At 34.4% G+C, this 27008-nt stretch overlaps 2 protein-coding genes across 2 annotated transcripts in view; one reads left to right on the top strand and one right to left on the bottom strand.

Annotated features, from left to right (window-relative positions):
- LOC149803506 (E3 ubiquitin-protein ligase CHIP-like) overlaps positions 1-26907 on the top strand; it is a 32248-nt gene extending 5341 nt beyond the window's left edge. Inside the window, exons 2-7 of the mRNA XM_089953239.1 lie at positions 1514-1712; positions 6292-6457; positions 9547-9616; positions 10640-10696; positions 16826-16942; positions 19171-26907. Of these exons, the coding sequence (XP_089809365.1) occupies positions 1514-1712; positions 6292-6457; positions 9547-9616; positions 10640-10696; positions 16826-16942; positions 19171-19296 (735 nt within the window). The 3' untranslated portion in view covers positions 19297-26907. The remainder of the gene's footprint in view (positions 1-1513; positions 1713-6291; positions 6458-9546; positions 9617-10639; positions 10697-16825; positions 16943-19170) is intronic.
- Positions 10713-16817, bottom strand: LOC149803507 (uncharacterized). The gene is made up of 2 exons (XM_089953242.1): positions 15765-16817; positions 10713-15376 (listed from the first exon to the last, which is right to left on the bottom strand). Exons 1-2 carry the CDS (start codon positions 15790-15792, stop codon positions 15102-15104), a joined length of 303 nt encoding a protein of 100 aa, XP_089809368.1. The 5' UTR covers positions 15793-16817; the 3' UTR covers positions 10713-15101.
- Positions 26908-27008: the final 101 nt, after the last annotated feature.

Genomic DNA, 27008 nt, shown 5'->3' with positions numbered 1-27008 from the left:
TGATGCTTATACAACTAGAGGGGATATCATTTGAAGATTTTCACTTTGAGAGAGCTCTAACAGAATGGAACAGAAAGAAAGAGAGATGGATATAAATATTGAACTATGTACATTCCTGCCTCCCTTTTTTCTACTTACCCTTTATTTTGATGATGAGGGGGGAAATGCCCCCCTTCAGATAAAATACTTGGAGCATCTTGGAGACTATGTAGGAATTCATGAGAAAACTGTATGAAATTGCAAGCCATTGCTACTTTGGTACACAGAAAGGACTAAGCAATAAAGGATTGTCTTGTAATTGGAATCCGTGATGAAGATGTTTCCAAAAAGCTACAAATGGAGGTCATCTTCACTTTAATAAAGACCATACAATCAGCAAGATAGTTGGAACTGGTAATGCAGCATTGAAAAATTGTAGAACCAATGTGATATGTTTGAACCATAATTACTTTTGCAGTTTATATGTGGCTTATTTAGTAATTATAAAGAAATCTGTTTAATTATCCTTCATGACACCAACAATTAGTTTTTACAACTGAATTGTATAAAGGTACATCAGTGGTCTGTTCATTTTGGTTATTATATTTAATGTTCTAAGCACTTCAAGTACTGGAGTAAACAGGTACAGTTGAATGAAAAAATCAGGATTTAATATTTAAAAAAAATTAAAATCAGGATGATGATGGGGTGAAAATGCTTGGGTTGGCAGCAAAAAACAGAGATGTTCTGCTGGCTGGAAAAACATATTCTATTTGTTGACCAAATCTTTACTTATTGGAAGTCAGTTTTTCTTTTATCTTTAATAATAAATACAGGCCATCCTGTTAAAAAAAACCATTTATTACAAAAATCACTACATTAAAAATCTAACTCACACACACACAAAATCACTTGCAGTTGAAATGGTTGAAAAATATGTTCAGTCATTCATCGTAGAATAGGAATAATAATATTAAGTCTTCATATAGTCACTGATGATACAGGTATGGTTACATATACAAAAATAAGTAATCTATTATGACACCATTGGCCTAATTGATTGGAAGGGCTTTCTGTTTTTTCCACAGGATTCACAGCAGATAGAATTTTATCTTCTACCTTAAGATATAGACTGTGAATGTATGGATTACTTAATTTGGTATCACATATCAGTTCTGAAACTACTTAAAGAGCCAACCATATAGATAATCAGCATTCTTTCAGAGACATGGAACCAAACTTGATTTAGTTATTGAACCAGATGCTTGTGATGTTATGGAAAAAAGCTTCACAATATAGGCCATGAGAACCCTTTCCATATGTGGTTAAGTTCAAAGTTCAGATAATTGGTAAGCATAAAACAAAAATATATTTTCCATTGTTTGTATTGGATAAGGAGAAAAATGCTTCTGGATAAGGGTACAAATATGTAACTTTCCTACTCTGATGGGTGATTTTCCGTTTGAACTAGCTGAGTCAATATTTCCAGATGGTTCCCTCTTCATCAGTTATATTCTTGTCTGTCTTTATTTAGGTAAAGAATGGAAATACAGCTACATACTTCACGAACAGGGCACTTTGTTACTTAAGATTAAAGCAATGGGAGCTAGCCATCCAGGACTGTCGACGGGCACTTGAATTAAATAGGTCCCTGGTCAAAGGACACTACTTCATCGGTCTGGCTCTCATGGAGTTGAATATGCATGATGAAGCTGTTGCAAGTCTAAAAAGAGGTAAAGTGTGTATAATTTTAATCCACAATTTGTTATTTTTCTGGTGAAAATATATGTTTGATATTGTTACTGGAAATGACATGTAAATTACAACATTTAGCTCAGGTAATAATGTCAGTAATTAGTAATGTGACATTGTTATTAAGAATACTTGAAAAATCTAGTTATATAGATATCAAAGTAGCATTTTTAGTTCACCTGGCCAGCGGCCTTGTGAACTGTTGGTATGGCCCTGCATTCTTATGGTATGTCCAGTCTTCCATTTTATTTTAAACTTCTTCTCAAGAATCAGTGGACTCATTTTTACCAAATTTGGCACAGAGCATCCTGGCAAGAATGGCTATCAGATTTGTGCAAATTATGACAATTCTCAATCAGATGTGGCCACCATTACTAAAAAAAAAGGATCATGGAATGAAGACTGTCAACAAATTTATCAGTTCTACACAAATCAAGGTAATCCACCATTAAGTATGGCCACATTTACTAAAAACAGAAAAGCAAGTGTTCCTAAAAATAGAAAAACCTTCAAACAGCTACTTCTCAAAAATTGCTTAGCAGAATTTGACTAAATTTGACAGAAATCCTCCTGACAGGGCTTTTCAGATTTCTACAGATGATTCTGATCCACCATTAAATGTGGTCACCATTTCTAAAAACAGAAAAACATTTCAATGTCTTGTTGTTGAAACTGCTAAACAGAATATGAATATTTTTGAGAGAAAGCATCCTGACAGATTCATAATAAGGATGGCATTCCACCATTAAATGTGGCCATTGTCGCTAAAGTTAGAAAGACCTTTAAATCACTTCTCAAGAAATAGTAATAGAATTTGAAGAAACTTTACAGAAAACATTCTGACATATAACAGGCTTTCAAGTCTGTATAATTGATACTTATCAGCCATCATAGATCACCACTGTTACTAAAAATAGGAAAGTTGAAAGGACTTCTTCAAAAGTGATGAACATAATGATAATATTTGACAAAAAGCATCCTGGCATAAAAACCTTTAAAATTTATTCAGATGGTGGGGATCATATAAATGGTACCGATCCACCATTTTAGTGTTCCTAAAGATAGAAAAATCTTGAATGGACTTTTCCAAAACTACTGACCAGAATTTAACCATATTTAATGGAAAGCATATTATCATGGGACCTTTCAGATTTATACAGTAGATGCTGATCTGTCACCAAATATGGCTACAATTACTAAAAGTAGAAAAAGATTTAAATGACTTCATCACAAATGGTATTTAAACAAGAATCGTCCAAATTTGAGACAAAGCATCCTTGCATAGAGGAAATTCAATTTTTGTACAGCTAATCTGATCTGCCTTAAAATAACATTAGGTAAAAACAGAAAACCTTGAAACAACTTCTAAACAGAATCTGACCAGACTTGAGTATTTCAACATGAGGATCTTTCATGCCTGTAATAAAAAATAAAGCTGCAGTAGGAATTGAAAATCCAGATAGAATGTATCCTGGCATGAGAACCTTTCACGTCTGTACCCAAGAAAGCTGCAATACGAATTGAACAGTCCAGATAGAATGTATCCTGGCATGAGAACCTTTCACATCTGTACCCAAGAAAGCTGCAGTAGGAATTGAACAGTCCAGATAGAATGTATCCTGGCATGAGAACCTTTCATGTCTGTACCCAAGAAAGCTGCAATAGGAATTGAACAGTCCAGATAGAACGTATCCTGGCATGAGAACCTTTCACATCTGTAGCCAAGAAAGCTGCAGTAGGAATTGAACAGTCCAGATAGAATGTATCCTGGCATGAGAACCTTTCATGTCTGTACCCAAGAAAGCTGCAATAGGAATTGAACAGTCCAGATAGAACGTATCCTGGCATGAGAACCTTTCATGTCTGTACCCAAGAAAGCTGCAATAGGAATTGAACAGTCCAGATAGAACGTATCCTGGCATGAGAACCTTTCACATCTGTACCCAAGAAAGCTGCAATAGGAATTGAACAGTCCAGATAGAATGTATCCTGGCATGAGAACCTTTCACGTCTGTACCCAAGAAAGCTGCGGTAGGAATTGAACAGTCCAGATAGAACATATCCTGTTATGAAGATCTTTATATTTATACAGTGATGTCTATCATCAAATATGTTACCCATTACTAAAATCTGAGAAACACTGAAACATATTCTTAGAATCCACTCAGCTAAATTTGACAAAATTCGTGAGAGAGCATCCAGTTATAAAGTGCTTTCAAATTTGTGCAAATGATTCCAATCCACCACTAACAGTAGAAATTCTTTTATACAACTTAATCCAGAAACAAAAATGGCTGACCAACTTTGACACAGTGTGTCCCGACATAGGGAACTTTAATATTGGACAAATAATGCTGACTTAACCCTCAAAGACAGATGGAAATAGCAAACTCAAGAAACCTTGAAATAATTGTTTTTATAAAATATGTAACCAAAAACATTGGATGAAATTTAAACAGAAAGTATCCTACTGACCTAGATTTCCTCACTAACTGTGTGTTTGGCTGTTAGGCAGTTGTCAGCCTGGTGAATGATCATAGACTCGTATGTGTTTGGCTCTTATGCAGTTGTTAGCCTGGTGAGTGATTGTAGACTCCTATGTTTTTGGCTGTTAGGCAGTTGTCAGCCTGGTGAGTGATCATAGACTCATATGTGTTTGGTTGTTAGGCAGTTGTCAGCCTGGTGAGTGATCATAGACTCGTATGTGTTTGGCTCTTAGGCAGATGTCAGTATGGTGAGTGATTGTTGACTCATTTGTGTTGGGCTGTTTTGGTAGATGTTAGGCTAGTGAGTGATCATAGACTCATTGGTGTTGGGCTCTTAGGCAGATGTCAGCCTGGTGATTGATCATAGGCTTATTTGTTTGGCTGTTTTGGTAGATGTCAGCCTAGTGAGTGACCATAGATTCATTTGTGTTTGACTGTTAGGCAGATGTCAGCCTGGTGAGTGATCATAGACTCATTTCTCTTATTTAAAGGTGTAGTGGTAATCCTGCAAGTGCCATATTTACCATAAATCATGGAACAGGAAAAAGATTTTTAAAAATTCATTGTCTTAACATAGGAACTAATAACTTCATACAAAAAAATGTTCCAAAAACTTGTGTGAGGGAAGAATTAGCAACATCCCACAGCATCATTTAGTGCTGCACCTAATATGGAAATATTTCTTCACCTTATTTCTTCTCTCCACTTTGCTTTTTATAGATAAATTTAACAAAAAATACAAAGAAATTTTTGGTTTTACTCTCACTTATGCTGACATCACAGTGACTCAGATTGTCACCACCGTTCTTGAAAAATGGACCTGTGGAAGTGGTTATTTAAAGTCATCGGTTACTTTTTGAATTAAGAAGTTGTTTACTGCTTGATGATTATGTTTATAACAGCACTAGCAGGATGAAAGATAGTGAGATTTACAATAGTGGTCTGTTATTACTAATCCCTCATTAACAACATCAGGCATCTTTTCTGTATCATGGCTAAAATTGATATGTATCATTGACACAGGCTTTATTTTTGGTGACTGATACTAGCCAAGTTTCAGTCAATGCAGAAAATGAATATCCTTGACTCTTTTCATCATTACTAGACACAGGTTACACTTATTCCTGAAATTTTCATTATATATTGTTAAGTAGAGGAACCCATTGCTCCAGGACCCTGATTTAAAAATCTGATGAATCCAAATGACCTTTTCATCTATTACCCAAGGGAAAACCCAGTAGCCCGTACTGAAAAGACAACCTTTATGTTTTCTAAGCTTTTTTTGTATGATGGGCAGACTAGCCTGTGTTTCCTTATAGTAAATAACCAAAGATTCTAAGAAGTATCCTTCTGACAAGTTTCTGTGTTTGGACATATTGCATTTATAAAATGTTTTAAAAATTTCTTTTTACTGCCCTACTTAGGTAAACAATCAAAATAAGAATAGTTAGAAGTTACATTTTTGTATACAGCATTTAATTTTCTGAAGTCAGCTGGTGTTCCCTAAAGTTGGAGTTTAATATGGACCTGGTAATATGATCATGAAGCAACTGTAAGGATAGGATGTTCCCTGAGAAAAAAGGGTGCCAGTCTGTCTGCAGTTAACCACCAAGCTGATTCTGATACCCCTTCATGCTTGGTTTAACTGGATTGCAAAGGTAAAGAGCCATGCTGTTTGGCAGGCAGTATCTACACTAATGTATTCTAAAATCTGCTAATGTCTGATCCTGAGCTTGACATCTTGCACTTGCCTATAAAACTTTACTGCTTTTTATGTTCTTCTTGGCAAACATTTGACTTTTCTAACAATCGATTTATTGCACTTGATTGTACCTCTTTCGAACATGTAGGGCCATGAAGTTTTATATGAGTATGATGTTTGTACAAGCTACAGTCTCTGTAATCAAACACAAACCAACTCTTAAATAAGATGGATAAACCAGAGTGTCAGATATAACATGTCTATTTTGAATGACCTGCCTGAACTTGATCCTGTGATGGGATTGTTGAAAGACAATAAATAATTAGAACCAGGCTAAATGAGATAGGTCTATACTTTCATTCTCCATTTTAGCCCATGAACTCTCGAAGGAACAGAAGCTTCATTTTGGTGATGATATCACAGGTGCTCTGCGACAGGCAAAGAGGAGAAGGTGGAACCAGCTGGAGGAAAAAAGAATTCAGCAAGAAATAGAATTACAGACCTACCTTAACAAGCTTATTACAGAAGATGCAGAAAGGTGAGATTGGTTACTGATTGTTTTTCCTCAGCCATTTATTCCATCTGAAACTTTATATACACCACAGACTTAATAAGAGTTTGCTGGATTATATGGCAATCGTCATTATTGATGAAATAATTATTATGCAATCTGTCCACTTCAAGCATTTGCAGAAATGGCCTTTGTAGCTATTTAAAACCACCATTAAACTGTTAGTGGGAAGATCATATCTTTCAGTTGCTGAGTTAACAAGAAAAATACATGAGAATACTACAGTGAAACCCAGCATTAACATATTTCATTATAATGGGAATTCAGATAATTAACAGACTTCATTATAATAGGAATTGGGATAATTAACACACTTCATTATAACTTGAATTTTGATAAGTACATATCTTTAAACTATTTACAGTATTAAGTTGCCAGTTATCTTTTACATGTATTTGCCAATGCATGGTTCACTGCAAAAATTATATTATATATATATATATATATATATATATATATATATATATATATATATATATATATATATATATATATATATATATATATAGTCACTGTTGTAAGTATTTCTTGTTCGGTATGCATCAGTTTAAGTTGGCAACTGCTTCACTAAAGCCTGTTTTGTGCTCCCCACCCCTGTTCTGTGTAGCAAAAAGGATAGAGGTGCAAAATATTTTTTAATTTAACTGACATGCCTTTTCTTGAAATATTACATGATATGATACATTAAACAATGTCACTCGTGTCAAAACAGGGTTTCTTGTGCCATGTAGCACTGGTCTTTCTATTTTAGGGGGATTTATTATTTAATAAGAACCAGAAATACAGTTTATATACTTTGACAATTTCAATTTTAATAATTGCAATATTTATAATTCCCCTTCAAATATGTTCCCTGATCACATTAACATTGGGGATATAAACCTACTACCTCCTGAATGCAGCCCTACTAAAAGACCAAAAAATGGTCATTTTCATCTTTTCATGTTGACAAAGGGCAATAATTTTGCCAGTTACCTTCCCTTGCCACCACCAGGTGTCACTAGTTTTTAAGCTTCAGTGTCATGTTGAACATGCACAGAATTACCTTCCAAACATCTCAAGCCTATTTCTAAGGAAATTATCAGCAGCCACTGCTGAGTTTGGAGTTACTGTGTAGTTTGATAATTACTAGACATGCAGTATACGTTAATTTTATATTTTCTCAAGACTTTTGGATGAATTTGTTAATAACAGACTTAGTCATATAAGACTTATTATACCAAAATAGTGATCACAACATAGCACACCAACATATTTTTTATTTCATTTATCCTGTTAGTAACGGGTGTGAGAGTAGCAAATTATGTGGAAAAAATTGTCTTAATTTTCCCATAAACAAAGGGCAATAACTCTTGCTTATTACCACCTCTTGCCACTTCCACATGTCACTAGTTTTTAAGCTTCACCATCATGTTGCTCACATAACCAATTACCTCCTGAACATTCCAAGCCTATTTCTAAGGACATCATTAGCAGCCACTGCTGGATTTGGAGTTACTGTGTGGTTTTATCATTATTACACATGCGGTATACATTAATTTTATATTTAAGTTTGATTCTGCTCCAAAGCAGATATGATCTCCTTTCATTTTCTGCACCTTGCCTACTCTCCCATGGTCTTGGTACCAAAAATCATCCAGTAATTAAGGCTTCAGAACTGATTCTGATAGCCCTTCTCAGATAAGACTAGTCCAGGGACACAAATTTATTAAATCTAAAGATATATATTCCCAGGAAGATTCTGTTCTGCTGAATCTTCTAAAGTTGCTTTGCTTGTAAATGTCCCACCCATTCCTGGACCATCTTCTTCACGCATGGCTCTTGTCCAGACAGCCTTGTAGAACAAACAATTTAAACCTTTTGTGGAAAAATCTCATGAGCAGTAAGACCCTCCACTCTGAAGGCTTGTGAGGGAAAATGGTGTGTGTTTAGAAAATTGTTCAAAATCAAAAACATCGTCCCCCTCAGTACACCAGTTCCACAACTGACCAACTTTTGTTCTGGTTCTTATCAGTCATGACAAAGACATATTGGATTTGTTAGCTAATTTTGATTTGCATCAACCAAAATCACTCACCCTGTTTCCTAAACGGAATGTGACCTGGATTCTTACATGCTTCAACTCTAATAAGTTAGAGCCTTTATTCTGCACTTTGCTAAAGCTACTCTTATTAGCCAGAAATAGGTTACTGTCAGTTGGCAATCATTTGCCTCGTGAACATCTCAGCTCATGAGATTAGAGCAATTCTCAGCAAGCCTTTTGTTTGAGCACACTGTTTCAATCCGAGACATAGCAGAAGTGATTGGCTGGCATGCAGAGACAAACTTTGGATCTGATGGGTCCTGTGACAGCAGCCCAGATGGCAACCAGGCCCATTTAAGAATTAATAGAGTCTATTAGTTTTGCATGATTTGCCAGTGACAGTTGGTAGGTAAGAAGATTTAAATATTAATCTTTTTAACCGGATATAGATCACAATCATGTGACCATATGCAGTGTTGTTTATTAGTTAGGAGAATGGGTTAAGAGAAAGCAAATTTTTAAAGTGAATTGTATTTCTCAGAGAATATTTACCTGATCATGTTACTTATAATCCCTCCTGACATGTTCACATATCACTTAGCTTAAAATCTAGCGACACCTGGCGATGGCAAGGGGAGGTACTAAACCAGAGTTATTGCCCTTTGTTAATATGAAACAGTCAGAAAAGACGATTTTTTTCATCTTTGTGTTAGGGCAGGATTCTGGAGGTATTAGTCTCATATCCTTAACAATAATGTGATGGGTGAACATTCTTGGTTTTTTATTTACTTACAGGTTTTGCCTTCACTGGAAAACAAGCATAATTTTCCATGAAGGGAGTGCAAAATTTTGACTGGACTTGTTGTAAAGCATACATATACTGTATATCATATATATTCAGAACAAATGTGTCTAGAATACTCAGTGTCCAGAAAAAGCAGGTTTTATTGTACCCAGTTACTGCACTGTGAAGTAGATATGTTTTATTCTACCTAAATTTGTCTGCATCAATGTCAATATTTCTTTCTTTCAGACGAATAAGTGCTTATAATGGTACTGAAGAAGACAAATATGAATATATTCAAAAATTGAATGAAGACAAAGTAAGATGTTTATAAACCTTATTGTAATCAAACTTTTTTTCCACATTGCATGAGTCTGAAACAAGACCCTTATGCCATTGTGCAGAGGTTTTTGTGATTTATAATCATCTCCATAAGTTAAGAGCATGGTAAAGTCTAACATATCAATACATTTTGCCTGAGATTTGTGATATTCTTGAATTGTAATAAGCATTCTTTGTAATGATATACTAGTATTGTTAGTTGTATGTGCCATGTACAAGTTGACTCTGGTAATCAAAACATTGGTTTGATACAATTGAGAGTATATCCCTACATCATCAGTACCTCAAGCAGACTTTTTTTTTTAATCCAAACACTTGTCAGCTTTTTGATGCCTAAATTAAAATACCAGTTGTATTTTTCTACCAGTGAAAAAAAAATGGGTTGGATGCACAACAAATTTTACAAGAATTCAGAAACAATTGTTTTTCCTTCAGTATAAAAGTCTGTTTTTAGCCTTGCCCATGGTATTATTTCTTCTATAAAATTGCTGTTATGAATTGAAAGAAAAAAATGTACTTACCTGCCAACCCATTTTTAACTTGTGGGCCAGAAAATGAGAATTTTACCCCTGGTCTAAGAATCTAGTGGGTTTTGGATAAAAGTATTGCTCTTCTTTGAAGAAAGTAGCTTATTAATTCCCTTTCTAACATGATTGTGTGACTTTCAACATAATACTGGATATCATTTTATCTTATCACTATTTTCACCCATGCATATGTGATGTTACTGATGCAGGTTTCTTGCTTGTGTATGTGTAAAGTCTGACAATACAAGTCATTGTTGAACTTCAAAACTTCTTTCTACAATTTTAACGGGAATATGGATAATTGTTATATTTGTAGGTTTTGAAAAAGCTTTGCTTAATCAGATTCCAATCAGAGCTCAGCAAAGGAGTAACCTTGTTCAGATTTTTTACTTGGGCAGTATTTTTCACAACTATAAATTAACAGTTAGTTAACTTTTCCATTTAGATCTCATGTATATAATTATATATTACAGGAAAAAAGGTTGCAGCAAGTTAATCAAATAATTTCGCAGATTGATGACAGAAGAAAGGTATGTATATTTAGAATGCATTTGGCTGGAATTTCGTAAGCTCTCAAATATGTCAACCATATGAACATACCATAATGGACCTAAATATCTGTACCTTCCAGTTTTCTGAACTCCATAAAAAAAAAATTGTACTAATTTTCCGTACTACACAAATTTCCAGACACTAAGTACATTTTTTTCAAAGCCGAGGAAAATAAAAACTTAACGTTGGAACATAAACTAAGGAATGTTTATTGATACTAAAAAATGGGTGATTGACAATGAAACCGTGTTGATTAACCTAATTATCACGTGGATTAACTTTGCCTGAGGCAGGAACAAAAACAGCTAACATGTCCTGCAACTCATGATCAAGTAGTTTCCTAACAAAGCAACTTGCAAGCTTGTTAAAGGTGATGATAAGAGATAAACAGTTTTTCATATTAGGACAGTGGGCAGAAATAATTAATTAGGCAATTTGAAATCTTCAAAATCAATGGTCAACATTATATTGAGCTGACATTTTATTGCAGGCTTTTATTGTTTTTACTGCTTGAGAGTATATTAATTAGTCATTCACATCTAATTATAATTTTTTTTTAATACCATAAATTTGGACCATTAAAAAGTATTGTTAAATATGTTGGCTATAAATATGTCTTTATTTTGTAATTTAACTAATGAAAAGTTGTGTTAAATAAATGTGCCTTGAATAAGATGAACATACATTTGCATGTTGGGAACAACAGTGGCTCAGTGGCTAGCATGCCAGGCTCACATCCAAAAGGGCCTGGCTTTTAATCTTACCAGCAGACCAGTTCATGTCAGCTTCTGTGATGTGTCCTTTGGCAAGGCACATTACTTCAATTGCCTCCGCACTAAATAACCTACTTGTGTTGCTGTGCCACGTATCACCAAACCAGCCATCCATTTATATGTTAATAAACTTCATCTAATGAAATTGAATTGTAATATATTTTCATCTCCATCATCTATTGGTTGAAAATATAATTTTTGTGTTCTCATACATTGAAATCATTCCATTAGTTTCAGTACAATTTTCCAAACCACTGTCGGAATTTTCAATAGATTCTGCATTTTAGCAATTTGACCCTTGACAGAAAAATCTCAAGAATCAAAATGAAAATCTCAAGAATCATTTGTTTTTGTTGCTGTTGTTGTGGGTTTTAATGCTATTCTTCAGCACGTGTTATACATGGTGTCTAGTTATAACTGAGTCATGAGCTCATAGCTGGGATTGATCCATATTCATGGAGTAAACTGTTGCTAAAGATTTATTACAACGCTAGGATATTTATTCTCCTTCTGCTTAGAATTGTTTATTTCTTTCTGTTTCCTTGAGTCCGCAGGTCAGAATGATTATTACTGGCAGGTCACTTCTGAGCTTGAAACAGAAAAAAACAACATGTTTTTGAGCCATTAATTAATACAGCCCTGTGTATGACAAGTGAAAAGGAAGAGGTTTTTATTTCGTAGTTCACTGCAAAGATATTTTTTAACCATATGTATATTTTAGTTTCTCTCACAAGATCACTGACCGGTTACCACTGATGCTATTAATTGTGATTATTAAGTTTCACACTTAACAGGCTCCTGATAGTTTTCTGGTACAGATTTCCCTTTGAATCACTTTATTTTGCCAAGAATGGAGAATATCTTCTCTATATGATTAGAATGTGGTAATGAAAAAACAACCATGCTCAGCCTGCAAGAAAGATCAAGCTTAAGTATTCCTGTAGCTGGGTTTTAAAGTTACTGATTGCTCTCCATTACTCTTCCAATCAAAGTTAATCTTCAGGAAAAGTTTCTGAGTTGGATATAAGATGTAATCATGAGTTTCCAGTTTATTAGTGTGTTTTTTAAGCATTAGGACAAAGCTTATGTTTCGTCATTTGACATGATTTGAAGTTAAACATGTATCAAATGATCTTAAATATTCCTCTAAAAACATCTAGAACATCGAAATAACAATAACAAAAATACATAAAATCAAAATACCAACTGAAATGTTTCTGCCAAAATAATTTTTTGGGGTTGATATCTCCTTTTTATCTCTGCAAAAGGTCAGCCAATTTTTATTAAAAGATTTGAAAGCCATTACCGCCTTTGGTCCCTTTATTACTTATAATACCCCCATAAAACATCCTGCAGTTAGCCTTAAATTCTAAAGATGATTGCTTGACCACACATAATTGCTACAGTACAAGATTTCTGGTTCTCATTAGACCAGTTCCCACTGCTTTCTGTATTGTGGAAATGTACCATTTTTTGGGGACAGTAATAATAATAATGATAATAATAATCTTTATTTCAGTAGTGGTAGGGTAGATTCAGCTATAAAGGGTGTGTGTGGTGGATGGCTTTTAAAATGGTATTTTTGTCCTACCACTGGTAGAATCATATGTATGCTGATGTGCAACCAAGCAGACTCTAATATTGGATCAAAACTTAATCCATTAAGTAATAATTGAAACCCTTTTCCTGTAGTTATTATAAATGTCAAAGATAATCTCAAAACAATCTAACCTTGATTTATTTATGCTCATGTAAGCTTGGCATCAGTGACCTGTTAACTCTGTCCAGTTTGTATTGATTTTGCAATGGTGTGATATTATTGGCTGATGTAAGCAGTAGTCTATAGCAAACAGAAATTTGTTATAGACAGTGTGCACTAGGTGGCAATTGTGCCAGAGAGTAATTAGAACTGATGCTCTGTCCCAAATCAACATGCATCATAAAATGCACCAGTTGGAATTTTTTAAAAAAATTATCCTAGACGCAAGTAGAAATGTCAGGGCTGGGGCCCTGGATTCACATCTTTACATGGTATTACAGTTTGTATTTTCCAGGTGTCAGTGACACTCGACAAGTCCTTATCATCTCAGTTTTATTCTGTGGCAGCTTTCTGTTTCATAACCTCAGTTAGGATGTAATCAGTTCAGTTTTCATACCTGGAGTTTCATTTACAAATAATGGTATTCCATAAATTTAAATTTCCAGACCAGCCTAAGTGATTTGGCTCTTTTACATATTAGAGCTATGATGGAGTTATAGTGTAAAGATCAGTTCAGGCATTTTTAAGGAAATATATGTAAGGTCTCCAAATCGCTAGAAGTAGAGAGGCCAAATAGGAATCCTTTCCAGTTGAACAAAGTCTGCTGCCACATTCAAAGTAACTAGGAGAGAGAGGCAGAGGTTAGCAGAATTTAAACTCTTTTCATCCACTCATACTATGAGAGAAAGTATTTATGAGGAGGAACATGAACTGTCCTATGAAAAGTAAGAAAATTCATTTTCAGGTAAATAAAATTTTGAGAAGGGATCTGGTCCTGCTTCTCCTATTTGGGGATTAGGCCTAGACAAGTCACTGTCTCCCAGTCAAAAGACAGATCCTTCAGAAAGGCATGTCTGAGGGTCATTATGCATCAACTAGTCCACAGAGTACTGGAGGAGGGGATATTATATGAGCTGCTGCTACACCCATTACAATGGGGATGGCTGTGGAAGTGGAGGCTAGATGGAAAGGAAGATCCCCCAAATGACAGATCACCTGTCTTGGACAAAACTGAAGGGATTTCCTGTGGGTTGTGACGATGGAGATACAAAAATAGCATCCTAGAGACCGATGAAGACAGTCCAGTCATTTGGCCTGATGGCATTCTTGACTGAGGCACATGTTCCCTTCTTGAAACACTCTTCCAGAAGAAACTTATTCAGGGTAAAATTCTGATAAAGAGTAAAATTGTCCACCTTTCTTTTGAAAATAGGATGATCAGGGAATAAAATCCAATCTTTGGATGTTTGTCACTTTCTCTACTGCACCCATCTGTAGAAGGGCATACACTACTTCCCATAAAGATACCAGTTGGGATTGGTGGGTTCAAACATAACTCCTTGAAAGAAGTAGAGTATCCTGAAAGTGAGGCCAGTAACACTTTCTTTTTTCTACAAAGTTCCACAGGGTTCATCAAAGCCTATGCATAATAGTTCAGTGTGGCACTTATTAGAACAGTAAGAAGAGGAGGGGCTTGGCAGTAGAGGGTATGCATCTGCCTAGTCTTTCTGGTCATCTCATCCTGAGAAGGGTGAGCTGAAATGAGTTTTAAATTGGGTCTGGTGCTTCTGTTGTTTCCCTACTTAAAACTTTAGGGTTGGAGGAACTGTGGATCATCAGCAGAGTTCAAAGAAAAAAAATTTCAGACACAGGCCTAGGGCCTTTGAAAAAAATCCACAAGCCCCAATTCCAATTCCACAAGCCCTGATCCCAATAGCATGTGCCCAAAAGGGTCCTACTTTGTACTGTTATTTTTCACATGAGATTGCAATTGCTGTTCTTTAAATATGAAAAGAAGTAAACAAAATCATACTCATAAAATTTTTGATGTTCATAAGACTGAACCCTCTTTCACATTCTGCTGTAGAAAGGGCTCACAAGTAGCATTATTTTGTGGAACTTTACAACTTCATCAGTTTCACCTGTGGATTTCCTGATGATTGTTGCATGCACCTCTGCTGTTGGGACCTCTGAACTTTTGTAGGTCTTCATCTTTGCCATGAAGTTGATGTACTGTTTGTGGACTATGTCATGATCTGTATGGAAGAGTGGGGCAAAGTATTCTAACAGCTGCTGAACATCATCTTTTCCATGTGTTGATAGCTTACACATCTCCTTTAGACTCCCTGTAGTTAAAGACTTGAAAGAAGTTCAGGGGGCTCATATTGAAGTTTTTAAACTTGCAACAGATTAATTAAATAAAGAAAGAAAGAAAGTATCCAGAAATGACAGGTGCAAAATATTTTCAGTAATTTCTGACCATGCAAATCTTTATATTCTGTTAATGAAAAAAAAAACATTTTGTTGGTCAAAATTAGTATCAGACTTGAATTATACATTATACATAGTTCTTGATCCATCAGTCAAAGTGACCAGTGTATATACCATTTTTAATATACACTGATTACCAGATAACATGTATCGATGCAACAAAATTACAGCTTTGATCTTGAGATAAGGTTATAAGGGTGTTGTTTGGAGGAGTTAGTTCTGATAAAGGCGATAAATACTTACCTTCTGTCAATGTAGATGACAAATTCATTGACTAGGATGGTTAGAGGTTGATTGTCTGGAAGAACTGCCTTTAGTTCCATCCCATCAAACTGCTGTCCATCAAACTTCTACAGTTCCAAATAAAATGAACCAGCACCATGAGACATATTGAATGCTAAAAGGAAATACAAGAAATAAGCAATGTTGTGCAACAAGAATTGGGTACATAATACTTGCCCAAACATCTGTTACTAATAAATGGATGAAAAACAAAGCTAAAAATTTAAAATAGCTGAATTATATTTAATATTTATTGATCATGATTGAAATATTTTCTTCAGTCCATGTACTATTTTAGTTCTCAAACTGCCACAAAGCTTTAAGCACAATGAAATATTTCATAACTATGTATGTTATTCTGTAAGATTGCGTTGTCCATATTTGTCCCATTACATCCAGCTGTCGATCATGCCTAGGTTTGCTAAATACCTTTGGAAGGACTTCTTGGTTAAAACCCATGTTGAAGGTCAGTTTACACCATTCTGTGCAATTTTATAAGAGTTTTGGCTACATTTTGAGTCTTAAGTTAGCATATATTGGGGATTTTGTTTCTGCTCAACATTTCAAGGACTTTTGGGGTTGAAAAATTACACTCAAACTTTGAATGAGTTATAGACCCTGTTTGACATACAAATTTGCATTCATTATTGTGAGTCTTGTATCTGATCAACTTTTTTGAAGGACTTCTTTGGTTGAAGTCACCTAAATATGAAACTTTAATTTCAATTTTTAATGCCTTACTGGATCTGTGAAAATTGAGATACAATGTTATATCGCTCAAGAGTTTTGTTTCTTTTCACTAGCTTCTGAAGGACTTTAGGAATTAAAATAAATTAAATTTGGTATTAGGTTTCTATTAAGAAAATTTAGGTCAGAATTAACATGTTCATTTTAAGAACAAACTTGAATGAGTTACGGCTCCTGTTTGCCTTTACATATTGAACCAAGCTCTTTGCACCATATGTGTAGAAGGAGCTGCTTCATATTCACATTTGTAATTTATTATTGTTTATTTTTTTAAGAAAAGAGATGTTCCAGATTTCTTATGTGGCAGAATCAGTTTTGAGCTTATGCGGGATCCTGTGATAACACCAAGTGGCATAACATATGACAGAAAAGACATCTTGGAGCATCTTCAGGTATATTTACAAGCATCAAGTTTCCATTACACTTTGAAAATAATTAAGCCCCAAGATGAGATGCAGGAACCCCTTAGTAATCACCTTTCCATCCACCTATCAGTCCATAATGCGTCTCTGTTCACACTTTAATCAGCATCAGTCTAGAGTTATTCCCCATATTTGACTTTGTTACGGAGTCTGATTTTAATGTCTACTTTATGCTTCATATCCATAAGCTTTCTGACTGCATGTGGCAAAGATAAATATTTGGATCAAAGTGCACATATTATTTCATTTCATTTCAGACAAACTTCAAGCACATAATTATACTTGCAACCTGCAACAAATGTGTAGTTTTCTGATGTTAAACTCTTCTAGGGCCTAACCTTTAACTTTCAGTTTAATTGAATGGGTTTACATTTTTAAACTCAAAAATGGCTTGAAGAAAATCTTGTTCTGATTTTTAGTTCTTCTGACCATAGACGAGGTGAGTTTATGGGATGATCTGTTTGTTGTTCATCATCTGTAATCCATTAGCACAAGTTTGTTGTCACTACTCCTCCTAGACTACTTGCAGGATTGCCATAAAACTTTACCAATAAGGTCTAGTTGGTCTGAAATGAAGGTTGTGCTTTTCTGACAACCAATATAAATGTCAGTTGTCATCTTGGAAATATTGTTATTGTAACTCATCCTGAATGAATGGTTGTATCGAAATGGGGTGTTTACAAAACTTTTTATAGTGCTATGTTGGTGTTAAGACTTATTTTGATGTCAATTTGGTCATAAGTAAAAATGGTGCCATTCTAATTTCCAATATGGCTGACATAATGACCAGCTTGTTATCACTTGCTCCTGGATGACTAGTTATATTGATATTAACCTTTAACCAAAAAGTATCCTCAGATGTTTGGTTGATTCTAAATGGAAATGGTGCTAACGTGACATCCAATATGGCCACTATTGCAGCCTTCTTGAAAATCTTGCTGCCTTCTTCAAATGGAAAGTCATGACAACATAGGTTTCCACCAGACAACATTAGTAGCTGAGGTAGCTCAGTGGTTAACATGCAGGACTCATGACTGGAAGGGTGTGGGTTAGAATCCTACCAGTGGACCAAATAGGGTCAGCTACCATGGTGTGTCCTTGGCAAGGTACTTTACTTCAATTGCCTTGGCACTAAATAAACTACTTATGTTGCTGTGCTGTAAGACATCAAACCAAACCAGAAGACTACATGTGATCTCTTGTTGGTCCAGAATAAAATGGTGCCAATCTGACATTCAGTATGTCCACAATAGCAGCCAGTTTGAAAATAATGTAGATGAAGAATGTCAGAGAGTTTGTTCAACACTAAGAAGTTTAAAGAAAGAAATGGTCTTAAAAAGAAAATCATTTGGCTGGTAGGGCATACGTTCCTTCAGGGACTCTTGTTAAATTAAAAAAGTAATTATCTCATGTCAAATAATAATAAAAATCTGGTTCAAAAGAAAATCCCAGCCCCACCACCAACTGAAAAATGAAATGGTCAATTTCTTATGACTGAATCTAGATGATGGTTTCCATTGTGATCGTAAAAATTAGCTATATGCAAATTAAAACGAAATACATAGCAACAAGTGGAGTTCCTGTCTTGCTGACCATCCTACTTTAACAGAAAAAGTCAACGAAAATTTGTGAAATTTAGATACAGGGTTATACTGACAAGCATACAGACACAGACGAGACAACAGGTTCAGCAACACTTGTGTTAGTTTCTGAAATAATGGAGTAAATATTTTAGAAAAATATTTACAATTTTCTTTAGTTATAATCATATTAGTATTTTTTTTTCTTCCTTTTATGGGTTATATTTTTAATTATCAGCAGTAATTTACAATCACCCAGTATACTGCCATTATGGATATTTCAACAAATATAGGGTGTGTCACTTTTATGAAATATTTGAACAAGGAAATTTACCTGAAAAGATTAATAAAATACAAGTATTCTCATTAATAAAGATATGTTGTTGCATAACATTTTTTTCTCCTCTAAAAAATGGTCAGAATTTATTCTGTCAGCAGTTACATGCCTTACCCATGACATCATCATTTTTGTGAGCTCAGGTGTAAAAAGTTGTTCACTTACACAAAATTTTAATTCATTATTTTTACCATATTAAAGCATTTCTTTGCATAGAAAATGTTTTGAGTTAATTTATTTGGTAGTTCTAACAGTACCACCATTCTCATCTTTCTACACAGAGAGTGGGGCACTTTGATCCAGTCACACGCACAGACCTAACACAAGATCAGTTGATTCCAAATCTGGCGATGAAAGAAGTTGTGGACAATTACTTAGAAGAAAACCCATGGGCTGAAGAATATTGACTGCAGTTCAGAGCCGAAATCATGTTTTTGTCATTTTCAATCATTCTACCATGTCTAATGAACACCTTGCTTGTTAAGTTTGAAGTAATTTGTTTATAGCTCTAATGGTCATATGCCAGAAGAGCTAATGGTGTGGCCTGTCTTCTGTTATATGTTGGTAGTCATCCAGTCTCAATCCATCCGTTAGCCCAAGTTTGGTATTGCTACTTTGCTTAAACTACTTGGGGGATTTTCTCTGAAACTTAACACATACATTCATGCCAAGGATTATTTGGTCCTAAATGAAAATGGTGCTGCTCAAACATATGGCCACCATAGCAGCAATCTTGAGAATGTTTTTATTGCAACTCTACCTGAATGGTTGGCCATATCTACATGGGATTTTCACTAAAATACTTCTTTTGATGACTAGTTGGTCCTAAATGAAAATGATAGTGCCGATCTGAGGTCTAGTCTAATGTGGCCACCACAGCAGTTATCCTGAAATTCTCATTACTACTTCTCATGAACAGAAACTCATATTGTCAAAAGAATTCTCATAATGTCTATTTTGTCTTAAATAAAAGTGCTGCTGATCAGCTGTCCAATATGGCCACTACAACAGACATCTTGAAAATTTTATTATAAGTACTTCTCCTGAATTGAAAGTCATGAGGTTTTCACCAGATTTACTTGATGTCTAGCTAACTAAATGTAAACATGCCAGTCTAATGTTCAGTTTGATCATCATAGTTGCCATCTTGAAATCATATTGTTGCTACTCCTCCTGAGATGGATGGTCATATCAACTTGGAGGTTTTATTTAATGAATTTTTTATGATTTCTAGTTGATCATAAATAAAAATGGTGCTCTCCACACATAAGATGGCCACCACAGTTGCCATCTTGAAAATCTTATCACTACTCCAGAATGAATGGTCATATCAGCATTGGGATTTCATTGAAAGACTTCTTATGATGTCAAGTTGATTTTAGATCAAAATGTTGACAGTGTCTTCCAATATGGCTGCCACATCTTGATGGCTGCACATATCAATATTGTGCTTTCACCAGCAATCTCTTAAGATGGTCCTAAATGAAATTGGTGCCAATCAGATATCTAACATGGCCACTGTGGCAACCATCTTGAAAATCTAGTCTTGTTGGTCCTAAAATGAGGTCTTGTTTACCCTAATGAAAATGGTGCCAGTTCGACATCCAGCATGTCCACCACAGACGTGAATTCAAAAATCTTATTTCAACCTATGGAATGTCATTCCCTTAAAGTGCTGCACAAATGTCCTCATTTGAAAGGAGCACAAATGTGCAGTCCTCTATATATGACAGTATGAATAGAAAAAACTGCAAATTTCAAGTTTAGTCCAAGGTTGATTGCAAGCATGTTTTTAAAATCTTTAGGTCTGTACTCTGATAATTGTTGGACTTAACCCTGAAAGAGAAAATACCTTCTCATTTGTTAACTTCATAATACTTGTTTAGGAAATCTTTTGGGGGAGATAGTTCCATTAGTCTATATTTAAAACTACTTATAATTTTACATGCAGCACCTTAATCAGCATACCACCAGACTTACTCTGTTTATTCAGGGGAATTTTTATTTTTATACAACAGTGATCCAGATTTGAAATAAAGATACAAGCATAACAAACTTTTCAAATTATACATAACTCCTCAACATTCCTGAAAGAAGTGAAATATGTTTATTTTCCTTCAAAACAGATACACAAATGTAAATGTTGAGAAATTTTTTGCATTTTTAAGAAAATCATTGGGTAGGACAAGTTATGAAATTATCTATATGCTCAGATCAATATATAGAAAGATATTACCTTCTGTTTTATTGTAATTGTAATGTCATTTACTTTAGCATTTTGAAATATACCAGCAAATGAAATAAAAATGACATTTGTGATAAATTTGTGTACAACTCCTATTTTGTTGATATGATTTGAATATTGAACACCACTCCATATTAATGCAAGTCATTTACTGAATCAGGCCTACTATAAATCGGTTTAAATAAAAATTTGAATTGGATGAGATTCATTTCATAAATGCTTTCCAAACTTTTGTAGTGTTTATATTTTGTGGAGGTCTATGAATTTTGCTGTATTGGTGGAGAATGAAAACTGTACCAAATTAAACACTCCAAATGCATATACAGTGTGACACCACTATAAAACGGTGGATGGGGTTCATAGAACGCAACCATGTTATAGACCGAACCGTGTTATAACCAAGGAAGTCAGTTAGCTGAAGAAAATTTGCATGTACCAAAAAAAGATGGTCAGGAATGTGTGTGTGTGTAATAAAAGCAGGTGCAAAAATACATGCTTTTCATTAAATGAAGACAAAACTAGTCCGATATACACTTACATATTGACAGCTTACATTTCTGTAGTAGAGCCAATAATGCAATAAGTACTGACGATGTATATGAAAAATCCATGAATTCAAGTATAGCTCAAATGTTATAAAATTCACGTATCAGTGAAATCCCATTAGAGAACAAATAACACACATAAAAAAATGTTAGTCCTCGTTTAATCCATATCCCATTGTTAACAAATGCATCACTAAACAAGTCACTAAAATATTGTCACCAGTAGCTTGTGGTGATAGCTGTTTATATGCTAAATGTACAAGTACTTTAACTGGCCTATACTTTGGTCAGCTGGAGACGGGTATCATCTTGCCAAGGCTACCCAGGGGATGAAGCTATTCATTTCGGGAAATGAAACCATGTGAACAAATTAATAAGTAACTTGATGGCCAGAAATCTATGGCTTCAAAGGATTGAAAATTCATACTGCCATACATAGTGATCATAAGCATAAATGTTTATTCCCAAAAAAGGGAAATTAATAACACAATAAATGTCTTCTGGGAACTTTGGAAAATGCAACAAAATCCATCAGATTCCACTGCATTTATTTAAGTCTGGTGCTGATTTCTTTGATGAAAGCAGTTTTATTTCTTGTTGAAGATTGTAGTCGGCTGGCGTTGATGAAGGGTGCATTTGTTATTGAAATCGCCAAACAAATGCCTTTTTGTTACTCTGGCAGTAACATCAGATAATTGTAGACCATTGATTGAGACTGAATTTTTTTCTCTTAGCATTTATACAGGACAATCAATGCTTCAGCAATAATACATTTTGTTTGAAAAATAAAAAAAACTATTTTCCCCGTGTATATTTTTAAAGAAAATAGCTACTGGTTGGTCAGTTGTAGTCATTTTTGTTCCTGTCCAAAGGATGGTTGTAGCTAGTCCAGTAGCTTGACTGTTTGAGTGGATCACAGCATATGGCAGGCCAGTGTCAACATAGAGGATTATGATGTAACAATGTTCTGTTGAGATGGTTTCCAGCTGCATTTTATAATCCAGGTTTGCAGCTTCCTTTCATGGTGCACTTGAATTTCTCTACTCCAGACCCAAGATGGTATATACAAGTTTAAACAGCTGACAATGTTGTCACACAAAAATCACCAGATGGTATATTTTGTTGCCAAATACGGGGAAAAAACCCTGCAATTTGCAACATTGGCTAAGCTCAGCACAATCACTGAATAAAGCTTTTACATGTCATTTTTCATACTTTTAAGAAGGAAAAATATTTTTTCTCATACGAGAATATAAAATTTCAGAAGCCAAAACTCAATCATCTTATAATGGAATTCATACATGGTCTCTTCCCCTAAATGATGGTAAATTTTTAACACTTTTTTTTTCTCTGTACATTTAAGAAGAAATAATACTTCATGTACAAAAAAAAATACATGTATACAAATTTTCTGGAGCCGCTACACAATCACCTTATATTAGAATTCATATGATCGCTTCCCCAAAATGATAGTAAACTTACTCTTTATTTTTGTCCTTTTAAGAAGACATTTTTTGTGTGTGTAGGAGCAAAATATATGCATATGAAATTTTGGGAGCCATATGAAGATTGTGTTGTATCTGAATTCTTGTTATAATAGACAATATATTGGGGTCACACTATATATAGAACTTGCTACACTTTTAACTAGGGTGGTGCCAAATTAAATATCTGTCAATATGTCGGTGTGTGAAAACTCTCAAAATTTGGCATCAGAGGCACAAGGATATACAGGAAATATGAGCATTTGTTTCCTTTGCTATTTCCTATCGAGATGAGAAAGATGCACTACAACAGTAGAAACCGTGTGTATGAAAGCAGATTATCTGTTAATTTGCATACATGAATGCTCTCCAAATCTATTTATTCAGATACCGCTATATCCACTTTTGTGAGTTTGATTAACCAAGTTTCACTGTATTGACATTTTGTTTTGTTACATGTGACTGTTGGTGATATTTAACTTATATGAAGTACAGCCTAAAGTACTTCATTACTGCTTGGTACAGTCAAAAAGTGTTTTATTCATTCCCTCATTTTTTTAATGCAGATGCTTGATGCTAAATAAACTGAAACATTTCCATTAGGATATTTGTTTCTGCATGTTTGTACTCCAGTCCACATTGGGATCATTAGATATGCTACACCTTTGTTAATTCTTGTGCCTTATTAAAATTTGTGAGGATGAAACTTGGAATCAGATGCATTAAGCTTAAATAATATCAGGATTGTTTAAAATTTGGTTCCCTTCACTGCTTGCTAAATTTGAAGGTTTTGAAAACTTTTCAAATCACAAGTTTTGTGAATACATGCTCTGAACTTGTTATCTGAGCTTAACCTTTGTTTCTTTCTGGCTGCAGTTTCTTTTGTTTGTTTTTTTCTTTAAAAAAACCCCATTAAGATTCTGCTTTTCACCAAAGGTAGCATACACAAGGAGTTGATTTTGATATGTAATTCTTAATGTACTTCACACTTTATAGATAAAATATAATAGTATGTATGCTTCACCCAAAAACTGAATTGGTGTAAATCAACTGTAATAAGTATAGTACAAGAAAATGCATGCTCTGAATTTGGAAATCATGGCCCAAAACAACAAGAATATAATACTTTAAGTTTCACTGAAGTAGTAGTAGCATTTCTTTTATCAAATTTATTAAGCAGAATTTGCTCTATTCTTAAATGCATTTTCACTGCTACCAGTCTCTTTCATTCATAGTGTAATGTTGATTAAACTTAGAGGGACCTTTTAGGTTATACCTGAGAGGGATCACATGGTTTGTATAGCCCCAGAGGGTTGTTTTTCAATGAGTTTTAAGGATTTAATAAAGTTTTCAAGGAGTATTCTTTCTATAGAAATTGAATTTTCCCCATATGTTACCTTGTTTAACATGAAAAGCACATAACTACATGTAATTAGCAAGCCACTACAGCAAAAGGATCACATTTTATTCAGCTATTTATTATTTTTGGAAAACACATAAATAAAGTAAACTGGACTTAAAAAGCAGGGATCGTCCTGGGCTTCGCCAATGTCGCAAATTGCGATTTTTTTTCCTTATTGGCGACAAAAATATCCCATCTGGCGATTTTTTTGGCGACATACTTTTTGGTTATTTAATTTGTACATACAATCGTGGATTTGGACTGGATAAATTAAAAGGCAGAACGAAAGGAAGCCACAAACTTGACTAAGCAATGCATTGGTATCAATCTGTTACACAAACAATCCTTTGTTCTTATTGACAACCCCATCTTTACAGTGCATTGTTACATCATAATCTGCTTATGCTGACATCTGGGCTGAGTACTGTATGCTGCGATACAGTCAATCATGCTACCGCACTATACCTACAACTGACCGACTTCTGAAGACGCGAATAGAACAGATACAATTAATTGTATGGCTAATCCTTCTGTTTTTTTTATACATATACCAATACAATAGTTTTGCTGAACCTTCATAGAAAACTGATAAGCTTTGAAGTACCGACAACGGTGTATAAATACAAAGCAAATGGAAACAATCTAAATCACAATTACATCTGTCGCCAGTGCAGCATTTTACTCATTGATCTTTTCCTTTTGCCATCAGTCCTGTGTTACGGCTGCAGAGACTTAAACTCCGCAACAAGAAATAGCAAAAAAAAAAAAAAAAAAAAAAACAGTTTTGCATAATTAATAATAATTATTTATTTTTCAAAATACAGGAGTGAAAGAATCCCTAAGTTGGGTGTGAATTTATGCTTCTATATACGGTCCAATATTGCCAGGTGTTGACTCGTGTAAGTTTCATTCGTGGGAATGGAGATCCTATTTTTCTTGTCGAGAAAATTTATACAGCATTCAGTGATCATTCTTGGGATTTAGGAAGCAATTCGCTACAAGCTTTGTGAAGCTAGCCATAAAGGTGGGGGGGGGGGGGCTGCTGAGAGACTACTGGTGTCACCTGTCAGCACTGTACACTGTGAACGTGGATTCAGTAAGATGAACTTCATAAAAACTGACACCAGAAATAAGCTCTGCATCTCATCTCTCGAGAATTTAATGAGAATCAGCATGTACAGATGTGAAAAATTAGACTTTGAAACTGCATTCAACAAGTGGGCAGCCCTAAAATCGCGACGGATCTTCATGTAACACTTTGTAACATTTTGTTAATGCTTCTTGTAATTAAAGTATTAACTAATCCATCTTTTGTAATTTTCATTGCCTGTTACATTAACAGACTAAATTAACACTTGGAAAAATGTACACTACTTTTTTTGGCGACACTTTTTGAAAATTGGCGACAAAATACTGAGGTTGGCGATTTTTTTGGCGACAGCTTTTTAAAAGCCAGGACCATCCCTGAAAAAGTGATATATTTTATTCAGTTTTGATATTTTATATTCTCTCTGATAAATTAGGAAGATTTGGGAAAATTCAACAAGTTATTCAAAGACTTTTTAAGAATGAAACCAACTTTACAAATTTGAGTTTTAAGGCAACCCCTGAAAATGTTATTGGACCAGTTAATTACCATACTTTTCTTTTGTTATTGAAAGAAATCTTACTGCATTTTGGTGTACTATTTCTCATGAAGTAACGTCATTTCTGATGGAATATACGCAGAAGGTAACATCTGTGTATATAGAACACCTGAATCTCATGCATATCCTTTTGGATGTGACGTTTCTTTATGACAGATAGTGATACCAAATCTTCACATTTAGATTTTTTTTTATAGAGGAAACAAGAAAGATGATAAATGAGTCACATCACATTTGTAGGTTTGTTTATTTTGATACATTAAAAAAAAATGTCAATTTTAATCTGACAATTTGCTGTGTCATTTTTATTCTTGCACACTCCAAAGCAAAATTTGAAAGTCAATTCTCCAGTTTTATCAACATTGCACTTTTCATGAGATTGTGGCCATGTTTATTAATTGATTGTTTCTGTCTCAGTTTTATAAGATTGTCACTGAGAAGACCACTAATAGCTGTAAAAAAGATTAGAATTTGTATTTCCATTCCATGTTGAGTGGTATGAGGCAGCAGGTGTATCAGGAATAAACATTGTAATGTTGGAGGAAAAAATATCACTTTATCTTTCAGAATTGTAGTACATGTCTCCTATACTTAAACTGAAAGGAAAGACTTTCAGATGTAATACATTTTTATGTCCTGATAAATATCAGAGAACAATTTATATATGAACAAATCATTATAAAGATATTTTTTGGATATTATGTTTGGTATATCTATACATCTATCTTTTCACCTCTTTGTCTATTCATTAATTCATCTTCTATCCAAATCTCATTTTTAATTTCAGACAATTCTGA

The sequence above is a fragment of the Sinohyriopsis cumingii genome, chromosome 3, assembly GCF_028554795.1.
Source record: "Sinohyriopsis cumingii isolate HCF-2022 chromosome 3, ASM2855479v2, whole genome shotgun sequence".
NCBI lineage: Eukaryota > Metazoa > Mollusca > Bivalvia > Unionida > Unionidae > Sinohyriopsis > Sinohyriopsis cumingii.
The sequence above is the reverse complement of the archived record's forward strand: the minus strand, read 5'-3'. Positions and strand labels throughout refer to the sequence as shown.

Coding starts and splice junctions, on each gene's coding strand:
- LOC149803507 (XM_089953242.1), bottom strand. CDS start 15,792: ATGAATTTGTCATCTACATTGACAGAAG. Junction 15,377..15,764: donor GTCATCTACATTGACAGAAG/GTAAGTATTTAT, acceptor CTTTAACTACAG/GGAGTCTAAAGGAGATGTGT.